The sequence below is a fragment of the Sus scrofa genome, chromosome 9, assembly GCF_000003025.6.
Source record: "Sus scrofa isolate TJ Tabasco breed Duroc chromosome 9, Sscrofa11.1, whole genome shotgun sequence".
In the NCBI taxonomy this organism is placed as follows: Eukaryota; Metazoa; Chordata; class Mammalia; order Artiodactyla; family Suidae; genus Sus; species Sus scrofa.
The window spans coordinates 116,471,836-116,497,250 of record NC_010451.4 but is presented as its reverse complement, the minus strand read 5'-3'; the positions used below and the strand labels follow the sequence as shown (position 1 = coordinate 116,497,250).

General features: G+C 36.5%; 1 protein-coding gene across 2 annotated transcripts in view; it reads right to left on the bottom strand.

The window, feature by feature from the left end:
* RABGAP1L (RAB GTPase activating protein 1 like) overlaps positions 1 to 25,415 on the bottom strand; it is a 657,663-nt gene that overhangs the window by 562,807 nt on the left and 69,441 nt on the right. For both annotated transcript variants that reach the window (XM_013989628.2, XM_021102607.1), the window contains exons 3-7: positions 23,635 to 23,827; positions 13,879 to 14,086; positions 10,368 to 10,542; positions 1,745 to 1,902; positions 162 to 272 (exon numbers count right to left, since the gene is read on the bottom strand). In XM_013989628.2, the coding sequence (XP_013845082.2) occupies positions 162 to 272; positions 1,745 to 1,902; positions 10,368 to 10,542; positions 13,879 to 14,086; positions 23,635 to 23,827 (845 nt within the window). The remainder of the gene's footprint in view (positions 1 to 161; positions 273 to 1,744; positions 1,903 to 10,367; positions 10,543 to 13,878; positions 14,087 to 23,634; positions 23,828 to 25,415) is intronic.

Here is a 25,415-nt window from a genome sequence, read left to right as displayed (position 1 = left end):
GGAAAGCATTATGATTCTCATCCTCATTTTTAAATGGAAAAATGGAAGTATGGTGAAAAGCCACGGTAAGTAATACAGCTAAGGTTCAAGTGTATGTTTTTTGAAACACACTAACAATGTCAATGTAAGGTTTTGGTAGCATTTAGGAACAAGCTGCTTACCTTTCAATAGCTAATTCCTTGTTAGAAAGTTGCTGCACGGTAATTACAACCTTCTTCTCTATTCCTTGTTTTAATTTGAAATAAAATTTATCTCTATCCTTAGGCACAGGACTGCAATATGCAAAAAGAACAGGAATTATCAATACAATGATTAAAAAGATACTCTATGTGAAGATGAGAATGAGACAAAGTATTTAAGCAACAACACCCAAATTCTTAAGATGTACTAAACCCTCATATTGCCATAGAGTAACTACAAACTTTATAGTCAGCAAAACAGAGTTGCTACTTAAGTGAGCTTATGAGAGCTTTATATTTTATCTCTAACCAAGGTTTAAAACAAAACTTTTTAAATGACATCATTACAAATTTCAGCTTTTAAATTTTAACAAACTTAGGAACAAGGTTTATTTGATTACTTTTTAGACTGTCACATTTCTGGTTTAACTGGTTATAAGGTCATGAATGCCTTTAGCACAGTGAAACTCAAGGCAAAGCAAGTGAGAAGAGCTTACTTTTAAATATCTAGAATTTGAGACAACTGTGACAAATTCAAGTAATCATAAATAAAAGATGAACAAAGGGATATAGATTAGAGCAAGTTAAGTTCTGGCTTAGGCCAGAATGACATTTCTCAAGGATTACTTCATCAAAACAATATGTATATAAAATATAGGTTGTCTTATCTAAAAAGGAAAAACATCTTCTTATTTGACCTAAGACCCAATTTCTGTATCTGTAACAGTTAAAATACCTACCTGACAACCTGACAATTATTGTTAGATATAAAATATAGGCACATAAGTGATCATTTAAAAGTATAACTGTTTCCTATTATTTGCCTGTCTTTGAACTAAAGAAAAATATTTCAAATACACAACATTAATTAAATGATGGTTAAACCATACAATATTCTATAAGTAACCATTAAAAATAATTTTAATTAGGAACATTTTAATGGAAAAATTCTTACATTATGAAAAGAGAAAAACTATATATATACAACTGTATAAAAATACACCCTAAAAATCAAATATTAAAAGTGACTGTAGAAGTTCCCGTCGTGGTGCAGTGATTAACGAATCCGACTAGGAACCATGAGGTTGCAGGTTTGATCCCTGGCCTTGCTCAGTGGGTTAAGGACCCGGCGTTGCCATGAACTGTGGTGTAGGTTGCAGACGTGGCTCGGATCCCGCGTTGCTGTGGCCCTGGCATAGGCTGGCAGCTACAGCTCCAATTAGACCCCTAGCCTGGGAACCTCCATATGCCGTGGGAGCGGCCCTAGAAAAGGCAAAAAGACAAAAAAAAAAAAAAAAAAAGTGATTGTAGCTGACAACTGCTTTTTATCCTTCCATTATCTTACTAAGTTTTCTACAATGTCAGTGTTTTTAAATATCAACAAAATCATTTACATCATTTACATAAAATATCTGAAAAGAATGACAAAAGCGAACTATGCATTCACCAGTAAAATATCACCCTAAAGCTTTATACCAACATTGCATAGTTTCTAGAACCTTTATATCAGCCAATTTTTTATTTCAGACACAAAACCAATTTTTATTCTTTCCAAATAATCTCACCTAAAGTTTCCTTTTCCATCATCTTCTTTTACCTCCAAGGAGACACTGAAGGTAAACACATCACTGTCAGGGGTAGGAATAACTGGGTCTTTAACATCAGATACTTGTCTAGAAGAACGTTTGAAAGCTGTACAGAAACTATATAAAATTCTGCTTACCTAAAAGAAAATGAAAATAATATTAGACAATAATTTTAACTGCATTTTGACACCCTTCTCTCCAAATTCTTGAACCTATAACTTCCCATGGTTCTAATTTTCCCTAGCAAATAAAGTAGATATTGTCTAAGCATATATATACACAGAATTTATAAGTTTATATAGTTTATATAGTACATATACAGTCTAAGCATATATATATATATACACACACACACACACACATATGCTATATACATATAAATACACACACATACACACACACACAGTTGATCCATAAACGGCATGGATTTGAACTGCATGGGTCCATTTATACACATTTTTTTTTCAATAATTAATGACCCGTGGTTGGTTGAATTGGCAGATGGGGAACGGCTGATAATAAAGAACCACTAATATAGAGGACCAACTATAAATTTTACATGGATTTTTGACGGGCAGAGGGTTAGCGCCCCTAACACACACACACACACACACACACACACACACACACACACACACACACACACACACCCCCCCCACACGTCGGCACATTGTTCAAGGGTCAACTATAATTTGCTTCTTTCCATCTGGCATTTAAACACCATAATAAAGATGTTTAAGTTAAATTCACAAAAGGAGCTGTATATGTTTATAGATGTTTATAGGACTCACAACATACTATTTTGCACTGAATGAATCCTAAGATAATTACTAGAATGATGCTGGCATTTAAATCTTTACAATGAAGACAAACAAGGTTTTTAACCCAAGTTGTCAATTTCTCTTTTCACATCCCTCAGCTTCAGAGGGCTAGATCCTGAGGCACAGAATAAAACAAACACTGTTTTTTGTGAAAAGCAAACATGGTAACATGATTTAAAGCGCTTCCAGGTTGTTACTCAATGTTGTGGTATAAATGCGCTGCAGAACGACTGAATGCTGAAATGGCTTGATCTAATTTACTAGTATTAAGCCACCTTGGTGACTACTTTTTATATTATAAAAAGTATAAGCTATATAAAAATAAATTAGATAAGCTATTATGTGACATAGATCAATCGATCGATCGATCGGTCTTCCTTGGTTCCAAAACAAGAATCATACCACTTCAAGCTTGTAAGGTGAAGCACAAAAGACCTCCCAAATAGCTTAGGCCACCCATAGGCTGAACAAGTGAAAACAAGATGAAATAGGAAGGGTTTAAAGAAAGGTAATATTCTCAAAATCTCACATTGAGAGGAACTAGTAATGAGACCTCGTTGAATATTAACAAATCCTTCACTTTAGAAAAAGGGAATTTCAAATTATTCTTTGAATTATGTTGGTCTAGGATTACAAAATTTCATAATTTGCTTAAAATAATAGCACTCTCATTAACAGTAGAATTTCTTAAAGAATGGGAGGGTCTTTCCTCAATTTTCTCTTTTTGTTACATTCATATACTCTACCTTTTCTCATACACACAATCCTTCACATTCAAAAACAAATGGTTCTCAAATTTCCAACAGTCGCACTTAAAGGCAGTAATCAGTGATTACTGTAAATTGCCTTTCCAATGCCAAATTAATAGTTCTCTAAATTAAATGAATTATATACGCTTTAAGAATGCTGCTTGTAGCCTAAAGTTCAACTTCAGCAAAAGCATTATATTTATATCACAGTGCTTGTAAAATTTTTAATATTATATTGTCTCATAATTTTATGTAAATGAGTAAAAATAGGGAGTTCCTGTAGTGGCTTAATGGAAACGAATCTGACTAGTATCCATGAGAATGTAGGTTTGAGCTCTGGCCTCACTCAATGGTTTGGGGATCTGGCGTTGCCATGAGCTGATGTGTAGGTCGCAGACATGGCTTGGATCTGGCATTGCTGTGGCTATGATATAGGCCAGCGGCTACAGCTCCAATTTGACCCCTGGCCTGGGAACCTCCATATGCCACAGGTATAGCCCTAAAAAAGACCAAAAATAAAAAAATAAATAAATAAGTAAGTAAAAATAATAAAGCAGCAAAGGATTGGTATTAATAAGAATTGCAGGGTGTTCCCGTCGTGGCTCAGTGGTTAATGAACTCAACTAGTATCCATGAGGACGCAGGTCCGATCCCTGGCCTTGCTCAGTGGGTTAAGGATCTGGGTGTTGCCGTGAGCTGCGGTGTAGGCCAGCAGTTACAGTTCCAATTCGACCTGGGAATTTCCATATGCCACAGGTGCCGCCCTAAAAAGACAAAAAAAAAAAAAAAAAAAAAAAGGAAGAAATAAGAATTATAGACCTCAAATTTTACACAATTAAGACAATGATAAATTCACTCATTTATTTAACAAATATTTGTTGAGTGTCTTCAGTGTACTAAGTATTATTCTAGGTGCTAGGGATATAGCAGTGAACATGGAGATTGTATTTCAGCACATGTTAAGTTGAATGTACTTGAGATGAATGGGACAGAATCATCAGGTAAGGCAAAAGCAGAAATATTCAGCCTCAACCAGATCCTAATTTGACGTGGCTCAATAATTTAAGTGTTATCAAGGAAAAGAGAATCAAAGAACATACCAGAGCTAAGTCACTGAAAATTATGCCTGCAAGGTTTATATAAATATGGACATCAAATTATTTTCAGTTAAGTACTTCCCACTTCCTCACCCCCAAAAATATGAACTCTATTATTTATTTTTATGTTTTTAAGAAAACATATTTTAAGCATATTAAGAAAACATCACATGTGAAAAGAGGACCTGCACTTAATTTTTGATAATTAGTAGAGTCAAACCCCCAAAAGATTCATTCTTTTTCCTTCTCTCTTATATCTTCTTCTATTTCATTTTTTTGTACCAGAGCTGTCAGCAAGCCTGCCGTATCAGGCCACACCATAAAAAGACGAAGAACTTGGCAAATTCCCAAGTAGATGGGCAAGGCTTAGGAATTTCTTTTTAAAAAAGGCTTAAATATGAGGCTGATTCCCCTCTACCACTTAAATAAGTGGTAGAGGGGAATCAGACTGCACCTTTCTTTTTTGGAGGAAGGACACAACAGTACATTAAGAGAGGTCGAAACGTATTTAATTCTTACCCTATCTTAAAAGCGGATTTTTCCAACAATAAGGCTAAAGGTATTTGTGACTTTCAGAGTCTATGAATAAGCTGAGACGATGATCAAAGAATTTGTAGGGTGACTTCAGAAACAATGATTATCAATGTATACAGTTATAGGAACAAACTGTATAATCAAGTTCATCAAGAAATGAAATTTTAAACCATAATACCATGGAAAACATTTTTCTCATGTCACACTATTAAATACACATATACCACACACGCATGCACGCATGCATACACAATAATCAAGAATAGGCATTTTTTTGGCAGAAGTCAAAAGGTTTATTGACAAATAACACAGTACAATTTTTCACCAGAAGGCAGTACCCATAAAAAGCACTAATTAAAGAGTTCCTGTCGCAGCTCAGTGGAAACAAATCTGACTAGTATCCATGAGGATACAGGTTCGATCCCTGGCCTCGCTCAGTGGGTTAATGATCCGGCGTTGCCGTGAGCTATGGTGTAGGTTGCAGATGTGGCTTGGATCTGGCATTACTGTGGCTGTGGTGCAGGCCAGTGGCTACAGCTCTGATTAGACCCCTAGCCTGGGAACTTCCATATGCCATTGGTACACCCCTAAAAAAAAAAGAAAGCACTGGTTAAACACAAAACTATCTGTTGGGATTGGTGCTGTCATTGTTGCTTGAAGAGGTGGGGAGGAGGTTGCATGTAGATAATGTGGAAAGGAATACACCAAAATTTTAACTCTGATGGAATCCTGAGTATCTTTTATTTTCTTTTGTATTTCAGAATCTTCCAAATTCTCAAATATGCATTACATGTTAACAGTCAAAAAAGGTTATTAAACAAAACATTTACTTAAATAATAGTCAAATTTCCAAAATAAGGCCTGGTGGGCTAAGTATCCCACTCTGGCTCAGGTTACTGCTGTGGTATGGGTTCAGTCCCTGGCCCAGGAAATTCCTCGTGCCATGAACATGGTAAATGAAATGAAATGAAATGAGCAAATAAAATAAATAGGAGTTCCTGTTGTGGCGCAGCAGAAACGAATCTGACTAGGAACCATGAGATTGCGGGTTCGATCCCTGGCCTCTCTCAGTGGGTTAAAGATCCGGTGTTGCTGTGAGCTGTGGTGTAAGTTGCAGACACGGCTCAGATCTGGCATTGCTGTGGCTGTGGTATAGGCCGGCAGCTGCAGCTCCATTTAGACCCCTAGACTGGGAACCTCCATATGCCCTGGGTACAGCTCTAAAAAAGCCAATAAATAAATAATAAAATAAAATTTAAAAAACAGCCAAATCTTCTAAGATAAAAGCTTTTTCACTAGTACTGGTGAAAGAGAATTAACTCTTTAAAAAATATATATCAAGAAAATGTTCACCCAAAAAATAAATGTAGAGGAGTTCCCACTATAGCTAAGCAGGTTATAAACTCAACTAGCATCCATGAGGATGTGGGTTCAATCCTTGGCCTCATTCAGTGAGTTAAGGATCCAGCATTGCTATGAGCTGTGGTGTAGGTCACAGATGCAGCTTGGATCTGGAGGTGCTGTGGCTGTGGTGTGGGCAAGCAGCTGCAGCTCTGATTGGACCCCTAGCCAGGGAACCTCCTATAAAAAGGGGTGGGATAAATAAATATCAAATAAATAAATAAATGTAGGAAAATTATTCTATATAAGATACCCAGAAAGACATTGTTAAAATTTTTTTTAACTTACTCAAATACATTACTCACTGAAAGGAGCTAAAATAAGAGGCATATCATACAAGAAACTTTTTAAAAATTACAAAAATCAACTTATTTAAGAAAAACACCAGCAGTATAACTTCCAAATGAATTTCCAAAATAAGGCATTTTGTTAAAATATCATCTCAATAAATACATGTTTAGAAATAATTTTTCCCCATACCAGGAATATGATTTTCTTTCGTAACTCCAAGAAATATCAGTGCATTAGGAATAAAGATCTTCCTGGAGTTCCCACCATGGCTCAGTGGTTAACGAATCCGACTAGGAACCATGAGGTTGTGGGTTCAATCCCCGGCCTCGCTCAGTGGGTTAAGGATTCGGCATTGCCTAGAGCTGGGGTGTAGGTCGCAGACGCGGCTTGGATCCCGCATTGATGTGGCTGTGGTGTAGGCTGGCGGCTACAGCTCCCATTAGACCCCCAGCCTGGGAACCTCCATATGCCATGGGTGCAGCCCTAGAAAAGGAATAAAGATCTTCCTAATGATACCCATGGTATTTTTCATGAAATACCTCTGAATGCCTTTAACACCAGACGATAACCTGCTTCTAAAACATAACACTGAGAATTGCCAGCAGTGGTTAAGTATTTTGTAACAAAGAAATAGCAAAAGCTGTTTTGAGAAAATGGCTATGCTGTTTAGTAGAAATAAATTATTAAAGAGAGTCAACTGAGCCTTTCAATGTCTCTTTAAGAGAAGTTTTGCATAATATATCCACAAAGATGCAACAAGATGCATGCACCTCCTTGGCTTTTTTCACTATGCTTTTTGATATTCTGCTTTGTCTGCAATTCTTCAGCAGAAATCTAGCACATTATTTTCCCTGTACAAAGATCATCAGTATCAAGATATTTCTGGCTGGATTCCCCAACTCTTTTGCCACAGATAATTGAGATCCACTCCAGCAGAGTTCCAAAGAAGAATATCCAGTGTAATAAGTCAAATTTGTCCTAACCCTTCTAGGGGAACTCCTAATCCTAGTGTCACAGGCCCAACAAAGCCATCGCCCTCATTCCGCTTTCCCTCTACCACTGCTGGTGTCTGCTGCTTGTGGAATTTTACTTAAAAGCATATGTCAGTGACAACTGGTAGAGGCAGCCAACTGGCAGAGGCAGCTACTCCCTCTTGACATGATGTCTTCTTGCCTTTAACCAACAAACTTCTTCAAACCTCCATGTGGCGACTCTGCAAACAATAGTAAATAAATTAGGGACATTGCTCCGAAGCACATACTTAAGCAATAAGAAAGTCTGTCATCTTTTCCTGAGCTACCTTTGCCAACTGTCTGTGCCCATTAAGAAGGATCCAAATCCTAAGCACTAAAGTAGTCCCTTCACCATAGATCAAGAAACTTCTGGGAACCAGATAACCAGACAACTAGTAAATGTGACAAAAGACTTCGAATTAACTAAAAGAGTAATTATTTTTTAAGGGACAACAGAAAGATGTCAGACATCTTCTATGAAAGGCATGAGTAAAACCCAAAGGTTGCTGGAATGCAAGCTACATGACCAGTAAATCCCTATATGAAGCATAATTGAAAGGTAAAAATCCATATGTGCTTTTTATAATAATGCAACAGGAAAGTTGTGACTACAAATTACAAGGGTCTTCAGAGTCAGAAACTTTCTTTGGAAACCAGCTTTATCATCTATCCTCTTAGCCTTGGGATAAGGAAAGGGTAACAGTACAATTTACCAGACCAGAATACTTCTGAGAATAAAATGGAGTGCTTCAATAATATGCTCAGACAACATGCATAAACTAGAACTGCCCCAGGAAAAGAGAAGCATAAGATCACTAGTCTAAATAGGTACTATCTAGTTTAGGGGGATGTTATGAGTATCACGTAAATGCTTAGCACAGTGCCTGGCATAAGTCCTATATTTATACCGGGTTATTTTTCATTTAGAAATAACCTCTCATAATAAAGCTGAATGACAACTGTCATATATTTTTTCCTTCAACAATGAATTTTACCACCAATGTCCCAGAATGTAACACTTTGAAAAATTTACCCCCAAAATTAAATAATACATGGACATCACTTTCTCACAACCTGCAGTGTACTAAGTATACTTTCTAGAAATACAATCAATATTATTTAATACTGTATTCAAAATGGTCAGGAGGAGAATTCCCCTGCTTACACTGTTAAAGCTCTCAAAATGAAAAAATTTCCCCCACCCATAAACAAGTGGATGCTATAATTCAAAAGAAAGTTTCATACCATCACAGTTATGAAAAATGCTTGCAACCAGGTCCCTTTCAATTTCCTTCTGCAGCAGTGTTTCTGCCTCTCCAAGCAGTGGGTTCTCCCAATTCTTCAAAGCTCATTTTCTTACTGTTGAGCACCAATTATCCAGAATTCATACAGGTATGTTAAATGATGGTTGCCAACATGAAACGCCAGGACTCTACCATCTGCTTCCCCACCTCTGCAGTGGAGTTGTAAGGATCAGAAATAGACACCCTAATTCACAAACACACACACACATTCTTACAACATATTTATATTCACTGCCTCCTATGAGCCAGACTCACTCGTACTCATTCACTCCTATCTAATGCACACCTGACCAAGTAGTCAGTATATGTATTTATATATTATATGTTCCTATTTTATAGCCAGAAATAAACTCTCAGAACCACTGTTAATACAATGGTTCATTGGTTTCAGGGTAAAGAGAAAACAGAATAAATGCTGCTTTCAATATCTTCCACTGACAATTTGCATTTCCAAAAGCAAACACACTCAAGGCCTTGCCCATCCAAACCCATTTATTAAAGCCTTTGAAATGGTTGTGTAAGTACTTTAAGTTCTAAAAGTGCAACTTACTTTTAATTTGGGGAGAATTCAGTAGATATAGAAGGCAATTTCCTTGTGTATGTAACAGCCATTTGATTCTGTACTACTTCTTGAGTCTAGTAATAAACTCATTTAATAATTACGAAGAGGAGCTCACTGGCATCTTTAAAGACTACTAGTTGATACCCCTGCTGTATGTGAGTATTTGTATTTATAATTAAACCAGTCCTATAGAGCAAAAGCAAATCTTTGAATGAACACACATAACAATGACCACCAGTAAAAATCACAGAGATCTATGGAATCACCTTAGTGCAATATCTAAGTGAAAGGCCCAGCAGAGAAACAGACATTGTTATTGAAAGTCACAGGGACCAAAGTTCTCTTGTTGCTCAACGGGTTAAGGATCCAGCGTTGTCACTGCAGCAGCCTGGGTCACTACTGTGGTGCAGGTTCAATCCCTGGCCCAGGAACTTCCACATGCCACGGGTGCAGTTAATCGATCAATCAATCAAGTCACATGGACCAACCAACTTGGGCAAAACAATAAAAGAGGTACAAAGTTATTCTTCCTTCTAAGCCTGAGCAATTACTACTATGGTGGTGTGGGAGAGCAGCCCATCAAATGGGATTTTTCTCCTATATCTGTAAAGCTGAGAGTACTACTTTAGTCCACAGAGTTACTGAATTTAGCTTTCCGTATTCAGTTCTATGCCACTACAAATACTAACTTTCGCTTTAGAAAGATACTCCAAATTTATGTAATATGGTATATGATTATACATATTAAATTATATGACAGTGAAATTAGGGTTCAAAAACATTACCCTAATTCATCTCAATAGTAAATTGCTACAATCTGTTATACTTACTGCCTCTTTAATTTCACAGGAGAAAACATGTATTTGGAATTCTTCTGAACCATGGGAACTCTCTGTAAATGCAAAGCAATTGCTCTCTGCCGTCCCATCATGTCCACGTGCACAGAATAACACCTTATAAATTGGAAAAGACGCTATCTCCACATTGTTGGATTGGTCTATGATTCTGCAGAACAGTGATGAAAATGAGATAAAATATTAACTATCAAAGAACAAAGGCAAACATTTTACTATTCTAGTAACACATAAACATAACTATCTTAAAATCACAAAAATAAACTAGAATCAATATTGCAGGAAAACATTATCTTAATATTTCTGCTATAAACACAAACACAAATTCTTCACCTTCTTTTGACAATTACTTCATTTTTGTGTCCCACGATCCAATTCATTTACTCTCAAAGCCAAGTATACACTGCCAGGTAAAGTCAATGTCACCCATCCCAAAATGCTAGTCTTGTTCTATTACAGCAAAAGGAACGTCAGTAAAAAAATAGCACAGACCATCCTTGGAGAGTTCATTTCTATTTAAAGCAACACCTGAGGGAGTTCCCACTGTGGCTCAGCAGTAACAAACCCAACTAGCATCCATGAGGATACAGGTTCAATCCTGCCCCCCTCCCCCCACCGCGCGCTCAGTGGGGTAAGGATCTGGCATTGCCATGAGCTGTGGTATAGGTTGCAGACATGGCTCGGATCCCATGTTGCTGTGGCTGTGGTAGGCCGGCAGCTGCAGCTCCAATTTGATCCCTAGCCTAGGAACATCCACATGCTGCAGCCCTTAAAAAAAAAAAAAAAAAAAAATTTAATTAAAAAAAAGCAGCACCCATAAGTTCATACAAGCCCCAGGTCATTGTTCAACCAAGACTTCTTTTACCCTAAAAAAGGTCAGAGTGGTTCCAAAGATGAACTTAATAAGGGAATTTTAAAGGAGTAATTTTGGAGCAAATACCTCTCTGACTTCTTCTATACAAATCCTAACCTAGACTGATCAAAAAACTCAAGACCACCTCTCAGGATCTCAAACTGTGAAACTGAAGGGGAACCCACTAGGAATAGAAAGTCAAGTCAAAACCATTAAATCTTTGTCAAGATATGTTTGTTACTCTGAAACTAAACAGGTAACAATAAAAGTCATTTTGACATTTTTAAGAGATATACAAACAATACATCTACAAAACCCTTTCCCCAAAAATTCAAAGCACTTTTGCCAAAACCGTAAATTTATTTTGCTGTTATTTTGGTACTTAAAATTTTTCTCGCATTCTAAACTTTAGAGAATGAGATAAATCAGAAGGGGTTTGAAAACAGATAAAATGAGCCTTCAGGGAGTATTACTGGTTCAAGACACATTCAACCTAATTCCCTAGACCTGTTTCAATTATTTGTTTATTCGGCAAATATTTACTAAATACCTTTTTTGGACCAGATACTATTTAGACACTGAAGCTGTAAGCAGAAAAAAATACCAATAACCTCCCTCCCATGGAACTTATAGTCTAGTGAAGAAGACAGGCAGTAATAAACAAGTAAGTGAATAAACATAATATCAAGTCAAGGGAAAATGCTATTTTTAAAAAAGCTCAGTTAAAAAAGAGAAAGATAAGTTATGATATTATCAAAGGAGGTTTCTTTTGATAGTTTGGCAGTTTCTTACAAAACTAAATATACTCATACTATATGATCCAGCAATTATACTCCTTGGTATTTATTCAAATGAGTGAAAATTTTATGTCTACACTAAACCCTGCACACAGATGTCTACAGAAATGTTATTCATAATGACTGAACCTTAGATGCAATCAAGATGTCCTTCCATAGGCGAATGGATAAACAAACTAGCACATCCAGACAATAACATATTATTCAGCACACAACAACAACAACAACAAACCATGTAGGAACCTTAAATGCCTATTATTAAGTAAAAGAAGTCAATCTGAAAAAGGCTATTTATTACAAAATGTCAAATATATAACATCCTGGGAAAGGCAAAACTTCGGAAAGAGTAAAAAGATCAGTGGATGCTAGAGGTTGGAGGGGAGAGGGACAGATGAATAAGGGGGAGGGACAGACGAACTGGCAGAAGGCAGGATTGTTAGGACAGTGAAAGTACTCTGTACGATACTGTAATGATGGATCCATGTCCTTATACATTTGTCCAAATCCACAGGATGTACAACGCCAAGAGTGAACCCTAATGTAAACTATGGACTTTGGAAAATTATTATGTCAACACAGGTTCATCAGCTGCAACGAATGTACCAAGTGTAACAAGTGGAAGGGAAATGCTGATGGGGAGGGAAGTCCGTGTTTGGATGAGACCGCAGGTGCACACTTGGGACACAGGAAATCTCTGTACCTTCTGCTCAATTTTGCTACGAACCTAAAACCACTCTAAAAAATAAATCCTATTGAGAAAAACAAGGGAAAAAAAAAAGAGGCTTCTTTTGATAAAAGGTTTCTTGAGGTGAAACTGGAAAGAAGTGAAAACTGGAAAAAAGCTAGGAAAGCTTCTTTAGGCAAATTAAAGAGACTATACAAAAGCCCTGAGGTAAGAATCCTGACTGATAGGCCCTGAGGCAGGATTCATGACTGCATCTGAGAAAGAATAAAGAGGCTACTATGACTGGAAAGTAGTGAATGAATGAAGTAAGTGTAGTGAAAGGAGGAGAAAGCAAAAGAGGGAGGGAAGGAGAGAGGGAAAGGGAAGATTAGGTCAAAGCAGATCACCAGGACCAGACAAGGTAAGGATTTTGAATATAAATACAAGTGTGATGGAAGACTACTGGAAGGCTGAATGTAGGAAAATAAGATTACCTGTTTCACATTTAAAGAAATTCAAAATTCAGATGACATTAAATATTATTCCAAGTGAAGCATATGAAAAAAAGCTATTTTGCTTCTTTCCAGTCTGCAGTAAAGAGCTTAGAAATCTAGAGATTGTTCTAGTTTTTTAAACCACTGTTACATGACAAGGTGAAACACAAATGACAGGTATTTTTACATTCATAGTTCCACTAGAGCAATTTAAGCATAATTTTACAAATGCCCCTTGCACGTAAGGAATACAGTCTATACCTAAACATTTTTACTTTGCACATCTACAGAGTGAAAGTGAATTCACACCAAGTCCTAGCCCTCATTTATGATAAAATATCATCACCGCTACCCAAAAAAACTTCACAGGTATCTAAGGAGGGTTAAAAAGTATTAGAGCAGAGTTTCCATCATGGCTCAGTGGAAACGAATCCGACTAGCATCCATAAGGACGCAGGTTTGATCCCTAGCCTCACTCAGTGGGTTAAGGATCTGGCATTGCCCTGTGCTGCAGTGCAGGCCACTGACACAGCTTGGATCTGGCGTTGCTGTGGCTGTGCTGTAGGCTGGCGGCTACTAGTCCAATTTGACCCCTAGCCTGGGAACCTCCATACACCATGGGTGTGGCCCTAAAAAGCAAAAAAATAAAATAAAATAATTAAAAGGTATTAGAACTTACCTCACAGAGCCTTCTGGAACATTTGGCACATACAGGGTAACCGGAAAGGGGTACTGACTGGAAGATTTCATAGTTGCCATTGCCCGTAAAGCCTCCACTTCATTACGTGGGGAGGAAACTTTCATACAACCTAAGTAGGTCAGTTTGTTAAATAAAACACTATCTTCTTCAGGTATTCCACTTGGAGAAGATGGTCTGGGTGTAATTTCTGAAGGAAAAAAAGAAACACTCAAAAGTTAAAACAAAACTTCACAGTGTAAGTTCACCTATTTCCCAAAAACAAATGAAAAATTGCAAATAAAGTTTAAGTCTCTCTGTGTTTTCATTTCTTTTATGTTTATCCTACACCTTAACTTAGAGTTCTGGAATCAGCCACTATATACTACGAATCTCTTAAAGTATTATCTTAGCTACAACTTCCTTAGAATAAAATGAAAAAAACTCCAAGCTCTGTATTTTAAAAAATCAAAGATGGAGTTCAAATTATATAAAACAATAGAAAGGAAAGGGAACTAAAGACAGTGTCAATCTGCCTAAAAATAAAGAGAATTAAATAAAACTAAAGTTAATTGAAAATTTCTCTGGTAAAGATCCTGCATGGCAGCAAATTTATTAAGCAGCCTAACTTCCTAAGCAAAAGTCAACAACGTTAAGATGTTCCATGTCATACCAAGACCAACGGAGGTCAAGCTCCTTATTTTGCTGTTTCCTGGCTTGCTGGTTTCTGCAAACTATGCAAGTATTTCAATGAAAAATTTTTCCTCAAAATAATCATTATTTTAATCATCCTATGATTGCTTCCCCCAATTCTCCTCTCCCCACCAATGAGTTTCTTTAAAATAAAAAAACAACAACAACAACAACACTTTAGGAGTTCCTGTCGTGGCACAGTGGTTAACGAATCCGACTAGGAACCATGAGGTTGCGGCTTCGATCCCTGGCCTTGCTCAGTGGGTTAAGGATCCGGTGTTGCCATGAGTTGTGGTGTAGGTTACAGACGCAGCTCAGATCCTGCGTTGCTGTGGCTCTGGCGTAGGCCAATGGCTACAGCTCCAATTCGACCCCTAGCCTGGGAACCTCCATATGCTGCGGAAGCAGCCCAAAGAAATAGCAAAAAAGAGACAAAAAAGAGACCAAAAAAAAAAAAAAAAAAACCCACTTTAATTCTAAGCACAGTGTATATGCAGCAAAGTCCCAACTGTGATTAGAGTATTTATCTGCACATATCAGATACTATATAAAGCTCCCCCCTTATCACTCTCCCCATTCCCACCTGAAAATCTACATTCAGCCAGTCTCCAACTCCTCCCCATTTACCTATATCCATGCCACACAAAATGAAGTATGCCTATCTCACCTTAACTAGATCCTTGCAGCATGCTGTAATTCTCATTACCAGGACTGCACTTACAGGATATTAATAAATAGTTCACAAGAGCCATTCCCAACCCCCCCATTCCAGCTCCAAAAATTATATTAAATCATGCAACCTCACCACCTACTTTCCTAAGTACTTCATCTACCATGTTCTTCAATCACGGACTATGATTTTTCACCTTCTGATTCAGTTCAATGTATTATATTTCAAAAGGGATAAATAAAAAACTACAAACACAGCTTAAGGCTGAATGCTAACACATTTAGAATACACATACACGCACACACATATAATGCATTTTTGTTAATTTAGCAACTACTTATGCAACAACAATTATTTGCAAGATCCTATGCTAAAATCATGCCTCAGTGACTCATGAACATGGGAGATCAAGCAGTTCAATGAGGAGTTCCCGGCTCAGTAGTTAACGAATTCGACTAGGAACCATGAGGTCGCGGGTTCGATCCCTGGCCTTGCTCAGTGGGTTAAGGATCCAGCATTGCCATGAGCTGTGGTGTAGGTTGAGAGGCAGCTTGGATCCAGTGTTGCTGTGGCGCTGGTGTAGGCTGGTGGCTGCGGCTCCAGTTAGACCCCTAGCCTGGGAATCTCCATATACCGCAGGAGCAGCCCTAGAAAAGGCAAAAAGACAAAAAAAAAAAAAAAAAAAAAAAAAAAAACCAACAACAAACAGTTCAATGGTCTAAATTTATGTGTAACTGGAGTTCTACAAAAGAGGAAAAGGTGGAGAAAAAGCTTTTTGAAGAAATAAATATTTTACAAATCTGTGTAACTCAGAGATTCATGAAACTGTATACATCAAATACAAAAAAGTACATAAATGGATCCACAAGAGAGAGGTGACAAAATTAGTAGACAAGGTCTTTAAAGTAACTATTATAAATGTGACAGAGGAACTAAAAAAAGATACCCATCAAAAGAATGAGAAAAATGAAAGACAGAAAAAAAGAACCAAAAGAAATTCTGAAGCAGAAAAGTCAAAAAGATCTGAAATGAAATATTCCCTGGGTGGAATTAACAGCTAATTCTAACCTGCAGAAGAAAAGAAGAATGTTAAAGAAGTCCCTTGGGATAAAGGAAAATGAGACTAGAGGGAAAATGAAGAGCACCAAAAGTTATAAATATGAGAGAAAAACTTTTTTCCCTGCCATTTAATTTTTAAAAAATACAACAGGCTATTTAAAGCAAAAAATTAATACTTCGTATAATGCATAACGTATGTCCAAGCAAAATGAATGATGACAAAGGCATAAAGTCTGCAAGGGAGGAACTGGAAGATCCTCACAATATATATGAAGTGGTATAAAACAGCCATGGGTTATAAACCCCAGAGCAACTACTAAAATAATAAAACAAAATTATGTAATTAATATGCCAGTAATGGAAATAAAATGGAATATTAAAAAATAATCCAGGAGTTTCCATCGTGGCTCAATGGTTAACAAACCCAACTAGTATCCATGAGGACATGGGTTCGACCCCCTGGCCTTGCTCAGTGAGCTGAGGATCCAGTGTTGCCATAAGCTGTGGTGGAGGTCGCAGGCGTGGCTCAGATCTGGTGTTGCTGTGGCTATGGCGTAGGCTGGCAGCTACAGCTCTGACTCAACCCCTAGCCTGGGAACCTCCACATGCCACAGGTGCAGCCCTAAAATGACACACACACACAAAAAAAAAAAAAATCAAAGGAATGAAAGTAAACAGGAGGAGGAGAAAAAATTGGGGGGGGGGGGACAAAGAAAAAATAAACAGCAAGAGAGTAGGTACACTTAGATCTAATTACATAAGAATTTTCTCTTAGCTCTGTGGGCCAAGAGAAAAAAATCTGGGATATTAGGCAAGTATTTATGTAAAAAGAGAAAACAGCTTTCCACAAAAACTGTTTTTACAAAATTCAAAACAACTTATGCACACTAAAATCTGAATTTCATATAACGTTCATGTACCAGAAAAGAACACTGTCTTTTTTGACTTGTTTTCAATCCTTTGTAAATGTAAAAAAAATGCTTACCTTGCAAACCATAGTGAAAACAAGTAGTGGGCAGGATGTGGCCTATAAGAAGTAGTTTGGAGATCCCTGGTCTAAATATACCAATTAAAGACAGTATATCAAACTAGATTTTAAAAAGCAAAACTCATCTATATGCTATGTATAAGAAACACTCATTTTAAATAAAAAGACACAAATAGGTTCAAAGTAAAAAAAGAAAAAGAAAAAACAAAGGAAAAGAAAAGAGAAAGAAAGAAAGAAAGAAAGGAGAAAAATAGATATATCATGCAAATGCTATAAGAAAGCCAGAATGGCTATATTAATGTCAGAAAAACCATACTTCAAAACAATGAATAGTAATAGGAGAAAAAGAGACATTCCAAATGATAAAAGGGTCAATTTATCAAGAAAACATAATTTCAAAAGTGCTTATGCCCCAATACCAGAGCTTCCAAATAGCTGAAGCAAAAACTAGCAGAACTGAAAATACTCAAACTGAACCAGTCAAGCTGAAGCAACAAGTCTGCATTAGCTTCTCTCTGTTAACTGAAAACAATAGCCAGAATATTAAAAGTAACTACCTGAAGATAATTTTTAAAAAAAACAGATTGGAGACTACAATCAAAACTTGAAGAACTACCAGTAATGTTGAATTTCCTTTCATATTTTTTCATCCTTATATCTGCAGCCCAAGTTGCAGAACTATGCAGTGAGCAAGAAAAATGTGAGAGAAATCCAATCTTTCTGGCCAAAGGAGAGAAAACTGAGTCCCTGTAAACCAGAGACTGAGGAATTATAATACTCTTCTTCCCTCTTTCTTTTTCTCTCTTTCTTTCCCTCTCTCTCTCCCCTCTTCCAGTTCTACCACAAGGCCAGCCCCAGTGATGGAGCTGAGCCACAGCTTGGGGTGGGAGGCAGGGGGTGTTATAGGAGCATGGGAACAGAGTGCCACAAGCATCTAAAACTCAAAGAAAAGAACCTGTCTCAATGGCTAGAGCACCCAAGCAAAGAGACCTGGCTCTTGTGATTCAAAAAGAAAAAGGAAACCTCTGTTATTTTTTCTTTCTTTTCTCTCACCACTGTGTCCTAAAGTTGACTCCAGTCATACAAGGCCACAAGACAGCACAAAGGAACAAAACTCTAAGTGAGAAATCTGTCTTCTACTTAGAAGAAGGGAAAATGGGCCCTAAGAAGCCAGAGAGTATGAAGGTAATGCTGAGGAGGAGAGCTGGAGAAGGTAACCCCCTAATTTTTTTGTATGAACTAACACGAGCCTTGGGTTCACCACCATGCTGTACATGTATAGAATAAGGAAGTATAAAAGGTTTTGGAACTGAACAACTATGAAAGTAGAAAGCAGGATAGAATTTGCAATCTGTATATAACCAACTGGAAGTGCTAAAACAAAATCAACATTCTTCAGAGAATTTTATTTGGAAACAGAATCTCAAAAGATTCAGAAGGTCTGGAAAATAATTCAATTACTCAACTAACGAACAAAAACAAAAATAGAAAAAGGTGACCAGTTCTCAAGGGAAAAGCAATCAACAGATACCAATCCCAAAATGATGCGGTTACTGTAACAATCAAAGACTTTAAAATTGGTATTATAACCATGCTCTATAATATAAAGGTGAATACACCGGAAACGAATGAAAAATATTAATCCACAGCAGAGAAACAGAAAGCGCAAAAAGGACCAAGATAAATTTAAGAACAGAAAAATAGAATATCTAAAACTAAAAATTCACTAGACAGCTCAAAGGAATTGAGATAATAGAGCAGAGGGTTAGTAAACTGGAACATAGGTCAACAAAAAATATCTAAACTGAAGAAGAGAGAGAAAAAGGCTGGAATACAATGAGAGGCTTAGGAATTGTATAACAATAGGAAAATACCTAATACTTTTGTTGTCTGAGTCACAGGAAAATACGAGAAAAAAGATCACTGTACAAAAAAATACTCCTAAAAATACTGTCTGAAAACTTCCCAAATTTCATAAAAGATATAAATTTACAGATCCAAGAATCTCAGTGAACACCAACAAAGATAAATTTAAAGAAAAACACACTCATATAATCAAACTCCTGGAAAACAAAAATATCTCTTTAAATATATAAAGAAGACAGAAAAATAGCATGTTACAAAAAAAGGAATAATAAATGATTCAAATGACTTCAGATTTCTCATCAGAAACTACGGAGAAGAAAAGACCAAAGAATAACATCTTTTTTTTTTAATTTTTATTTACTTATTTTTTTTCCACTGTACAGCATGGGGGCCAGGTTACACATACATGTATACATACTTTTTCCTCCCATTGTTGTGCTGAATGTAAGTATCTAGACATAGTTCTCAATGCTACACAGCAGGATCTCATTGTAAATCCATTCCAAGAGCAATAGTTTGCACCCGTTAACCCCAAGCTCTTGATCCCTCCTACTCCCTCCCTCTTCCCCTGGGCAGCCACAAATCTATTCTCCAAGTCTATGATTTTCTTTTCTGTGGAAACATTCATTTGTGCTGTATATTAGATTCCAGTTATAAGTGATATCATATGGTATTTGTCTTTCTCTTTCTTACTTATTTCACTCAGTATGAGAGTCTCTAGTTCCATCCATGTTGCTGCAGATGGCACCATGTGACCCAGCAGTCCCACTCTTGGGCATATACCCAGACAAAACTTTCCTTGAAAAAGACACATGCACCCACATGTTCACTGCAGCACTATTCACAATAGCCAAGACATGGAAACAACCCAAATGTCCATTGACAGATGACTGGATTAGGAAGATGAGGTATGTATACACAATGGAATACTACTCAGCCATAAAAAAGAACATCTTTTAAAGCACTCAAAGAAATCAACTATGCAAAGAACACTGCTCCACATAAATCCAGGAATTAGGTGCTTCAATGGAGATAAAGGACTTATGCCTTGCCTCATGCCCATTACAGATATGTCGTAATTATTGGCCTTAGAACTAAAATTTTATGTGATATTATTTGGGTGTTCAAGATTTCCAAAACAGACGATGATGATGATGACAAGCATTTTATTTGGTACATACTCTCCAAGTACCAAAAGCCAGGCATTTTACAAAATGCTTAATGTAGGTGATGTCATTTAATCCTCTAAATCCCTAGGAGACAGATTCTATTTTAAAAACAGGAAAACTGAGCACTAGAGAAGTTGAATAACTTGCCCAAACTACAGAAAGAGCCTGTGTCCAAATCCAGGTCTGAACTCCAGATACCATGTCTTAACCTCTATGAAAAGTGTAAAATAGAATGAATCAAAAGCAAAATGAAGTTTATCCTATTATAGAGAGTATCAGCTCTTCAAGGAGGGAACTGTTCTATCCTCTTTGTTCCCAGCACTTATAACAGTGTCTAAAAGACTCGACCCTTGATATAATATCAAATGAATTAATCACTAAATTAATAAACTTTTCTAGAGCTAGTGGTCCTTTAAGCAACCTATTAATGGCAAACACACATCATCCCAGGCACTACCTAGACCCTATCCCATCCACAATGAAATGCTGCATAATTATGGCTTTCATGTAGACAAAACTCCCTATGACTAGTGAAGATCCTTAGTCAAGCAGGCAAATAACATTTTTAGCAAGGCAACACTTTTAGATCCAGTAAAATCACACACCAATGTAAGAAATTCACATCTCCCAAATATAAATTCAGTCCTATTTAAGTCATACTTTTTTAATTCCATCATCCCTTCCTCAGCAGAAAGAGGTGGAGAACAACAAAGGACATGAGAGAGAAAACTCAAGAATGTACCCAAATAGTATTTTAGTACATTGCAATAATTTAGCAAAGCTTCCCTGTACAGCTGAATCCAAGTAGTCAGGACACAAGATCAGCAAATAACAAAAACCAACAAGTTATCATAATGTTTAAACAAAAACCCTTATCTACCTAATTTTATTATTGGCAAACTACATACCTTTAATATTCATTTTAGTCCGCTTAAATCTATATACTTTCCAGACTGTTCCTGACCATTGAGTTAGGCGTCATTTTCAATTGAGAGTTAACAATTCTGTTATCAAAAACTGTGTTGATTGCAATTATGAAGAGGCAGCTGAAATGCCTTGTCTTAGTTCTTTCAGGCTCTTATGTAACAAAACACCACCGACTGAGTATGGTATTTAAACATCATTCATTTCTCACAGCTCTGGAAGCCCAAGATGAAGGCTCTGGCAGATTCAGTGTCTGGTAAGAGCCACTTTCCGGACAGTATCTTTTCACTGCATCCTCACCATTGCAGAAGGGACAAGTTAGCTCTTTGGAGTCTCTTTTAGAAGGACACTAATCCCAATTAGGAGGGCTTTTGCCCTCATGACCTCATCACCTCCCAAAGGCCCCGCTTCCTAATACTATCACCTTGAGGGCTAGGAATTCAACATACAAATTTGGGGGAGAACACAAAACACATGTTCTTTATTGAAAATGAAAAGTAAACAATATATAACCAGAAAAGAATGCTAAAAATGTACTTGTAAAGCAAAGGAAATTCTTATCAACTGAGACCTTCAGGGAAAGATCATTTTAAAAACTCTTTTTAGTGTAATGAGAACACAAAAAGGTATGTTATACATAGTCCCTATCAGATATGCTCAGAAATAAGAATCTAATCCACTGCTTTAAAGGATAATTGATTCCAACAACCCATCAGATATATATTAGAAGAAAAAGGTGTTTCTTCCTTTTGATTAATCTATTAACCAAAAAATAACTCAACTATATGAATATTGATATCAATATGCTTTGGGTTTGGGGGGAGGGCTAGGGATTTAAGAAATTCAAAAGATAAAGTAAAGCATAATGAATAATATAATCTTTCATGCTCCCTCAATCAAGAACTAGAAGAATTAATATTTTATAAGCCTTATTCCCAATCTTATGTGTACACACACACATATAAGATATATATATCTCTCTCTTAGGCCCCCTTGAACATAAATCTGGCCATGAATATGAATAGGCACTGAGACCTATGAGTCTCTATAGTGAATCACTGAACTAGTGGGAACATTTGGGGATTCCCAACACATTGCAAACATCTTCTCCTAGTCTGTCATTTGACCATATTTATTATGGTACCTTTCTCATTCAGAAGATTTAAGCTTTTACATATTAAAATGCAACTTTTTTCCTTTGGCGTTTTGTGTAATCACAAAAACATGCTATTTTCTCCCTATAGGTCTTTTTTCAACTCTATATAAAATCTATATAAAAATACAGGTTATATTTTTCACATCTAAATATTTGATTCACTAGGAATAAATCTTGAGTATAGGGTAAGGTAGAGCCATCACGGCCCCACTGTGTAGCATTCTGGCCTATACCTATACTTACCCTACACCAGCATTCAGAAACGGATCTTGAGTGCCTTAAATCAATTGAGATAATTTCATCTCTTCTGTCAGAGTGACTTACTGAGGAATCTGCATATAACCAAGGCCTATCCTAGCAGTTCATGGCACTCCCCTCATTCCCCTGGCCACTAGAAAAATGGTTCAGTTGGTCCAATTAAAGTTCACAACTTTTGTTCAATGAGTAAAAGATCAGAGACTTTCTCTCTGTCACCAGGCATAAACAAATTACCTTGCCTTACTTATCAATTTCTGCTGCCAACTACTTTGTGACCTTAAAGGAAGCCAGTTGAGAAAGACGACATGGAGATCAAAACTGAGTAGTTAACAAAGCAATACTACCAGACCTCAGATCAAACCATACCTCTAGTGTTTAAACTAGCTGAAGTAGGAGTTGGACTGGATTTGGTTTGGCTTATCTTGCATCCAAAACCATTTTGACTTATAAGCCAGTATTCCTACTCTAAATCCTACTCATTCGTGCATGTATTATTTATTACACTGTAATAAACACTTTTACAGTATTATTACACTGATATAGGTTGATATACTATTTTATTTAGAATTTTAACAAATTATAATTCACAGTAACTGTAGTCAAACTGAATAAAAAGGAACACCATACGAAAGAATGTGTCAATTACACTATTCTTTGACATCTAAGAATTTATTCATTTGTTCAATAAGCACTCATATAGGGCCTACTATATGCCAAGAACTAGGGGTAAAAATGAAGATCCAGATACAGTCTCAGTTCTCAAAGAACACAGACTGATTTTACGGGTAGAGATACATACAGAAACCTAAGAAGAACCAAAGTGCGAAATCTTGACCAGAACTGAAAAGCTCGCCACCTTGATCTTAGAAAATAAACTTAATAAAATTGGGTTTATTTAATTTAATTTACACCTTAAAATTGTCCTTATCACTTTATCCCATTTCTCTTGCAGCCTGTTAAGAGTTCAACATAGTACCTGTATTCGATGGATCCAAAATTAACTGAAGAGATGGCTTATTTGGTTGGCTGGCTGAAACATCTCCAAATGAATGGTCTGAAATCTCACTGGAACTTGGACAATCAACAAGAAGGCTACTTTGCCCTTTCTCAGAATCTCTCAAAATCTCTTCCATGGCTTTTTCCAACTGCTCATCACCATTAGAAACTATCTACAGACAAAGCAAGACAATGTTTCTCAATCATAATATGGTTCTGAAACTTAATGAAAATATTTCATTTCTAGAAGAAATTTAAACAATCTAAATATTTAAATTTAAATATAGTTACTGAATACAAAGAATTTATACAATTGTATTTAATTTCTTTAGTTATAATACAAAATCCTAAGTTATAAAATCATCTAAGTTTGAGGATTATCAGTTTCAGAAAAGGATTCTTCAGAAACACTCCAGGCTGGAGTTCCCATCGTGGCTCAGTGGAAGTGAATCCGACTAGGAAGCATGAGGTTGCAGGTTCGATCCCTGGCCTTGCTCAGTGGGTTAAGGATCTCACATTGCCATGAGCTGCAGTGAAGGTCGCAGATGTGGCTCAGATCAGGCATTGCTGTGGCTGTGGCACAGGCCGGCAGCTGTAGCTCCGATTCAACCCCTAGACTGGGAACCTCCATATGCCACAGGTTCAGCCCTAAAACAAAAAAGGATTAAAAAAAAAAAAAAAAAGAAACACTCCAGGTATTTCCAACTATATCAGATCTAAAGACCTAAGATCTTATTTACAGAGATTTCCTTTTTTTTTCTTATTTTTTAGCAACACATTCTAAAAACCAGGTAATCCTAAATTTATGTGCTTTAAAGAAGAAAATGGATAAGTTTAAACATATTATTTAGTGTGGATATCATTTAAAAGGTCATATTTTTTGCTATCATTGCATAAACATATTCCTGATTTTTTTACAGACTTTGCTAACTGGCTTCCAAGGAGTATTGCTAATTTCCTTACATTTGACTCATCCTTTTCTTAAAAGCAAGTGAGACACAAAGCCTAAGTAAATAAATGCCTTAAATTAAACACATTAATGCAAAAATACAGAGTTACAGAAATTTAAGTAGTTGTTTATTTAAATATAGATATTTGAATAAAGCTAAGGAAATCCATTGATTATTTTAATAAAATTGTAAAACTATATATCAACATAATGAGTACTTAATAATCTGATTTAGTTTTATTAGATATTTTATTATATTAATATATTAACACATAAATTTTACGCCACAATTAATATTAAATAAGTCATAAATAACACGTAGCATTTTTTACTATTTTCTCTCTTCCTATTACTAAAGTGTGGTTATACAATTCTCATACATTTATACCTGGATTTGCTTGGTTCTTTTTTTTTTCGAGTTAGGAAAAACAACATAAAAATGAACAAGGAAAAGGACCACATCCAAAGAAAAACTCAACTGATAAAATTATAAAACATATACTTAAAAATACTCATACAAGTGTTAAATCACATACTTAATGTTACCTACCAGCTGATTTGAAACACAAAAATCATAAAGAAAAGTCTCTGATGTGAAAATAATACATAACTACGCATTTATATAATTAACTTTTAGGAATTCCCATTGTGCCTCAGCAGTAACAAACCCAACTAGTATCCATGAGGATGTGCTTTCGATCCCTGGCCTCACTCACTGGGTTAAGGATCTAGCGTTGCCGTGAGCCGTGATGTAGGTCACAGACGCAGCTCAGATCCTGTGTTGCTGTGGCTGTGGCGTAGGCCAGCAGCTG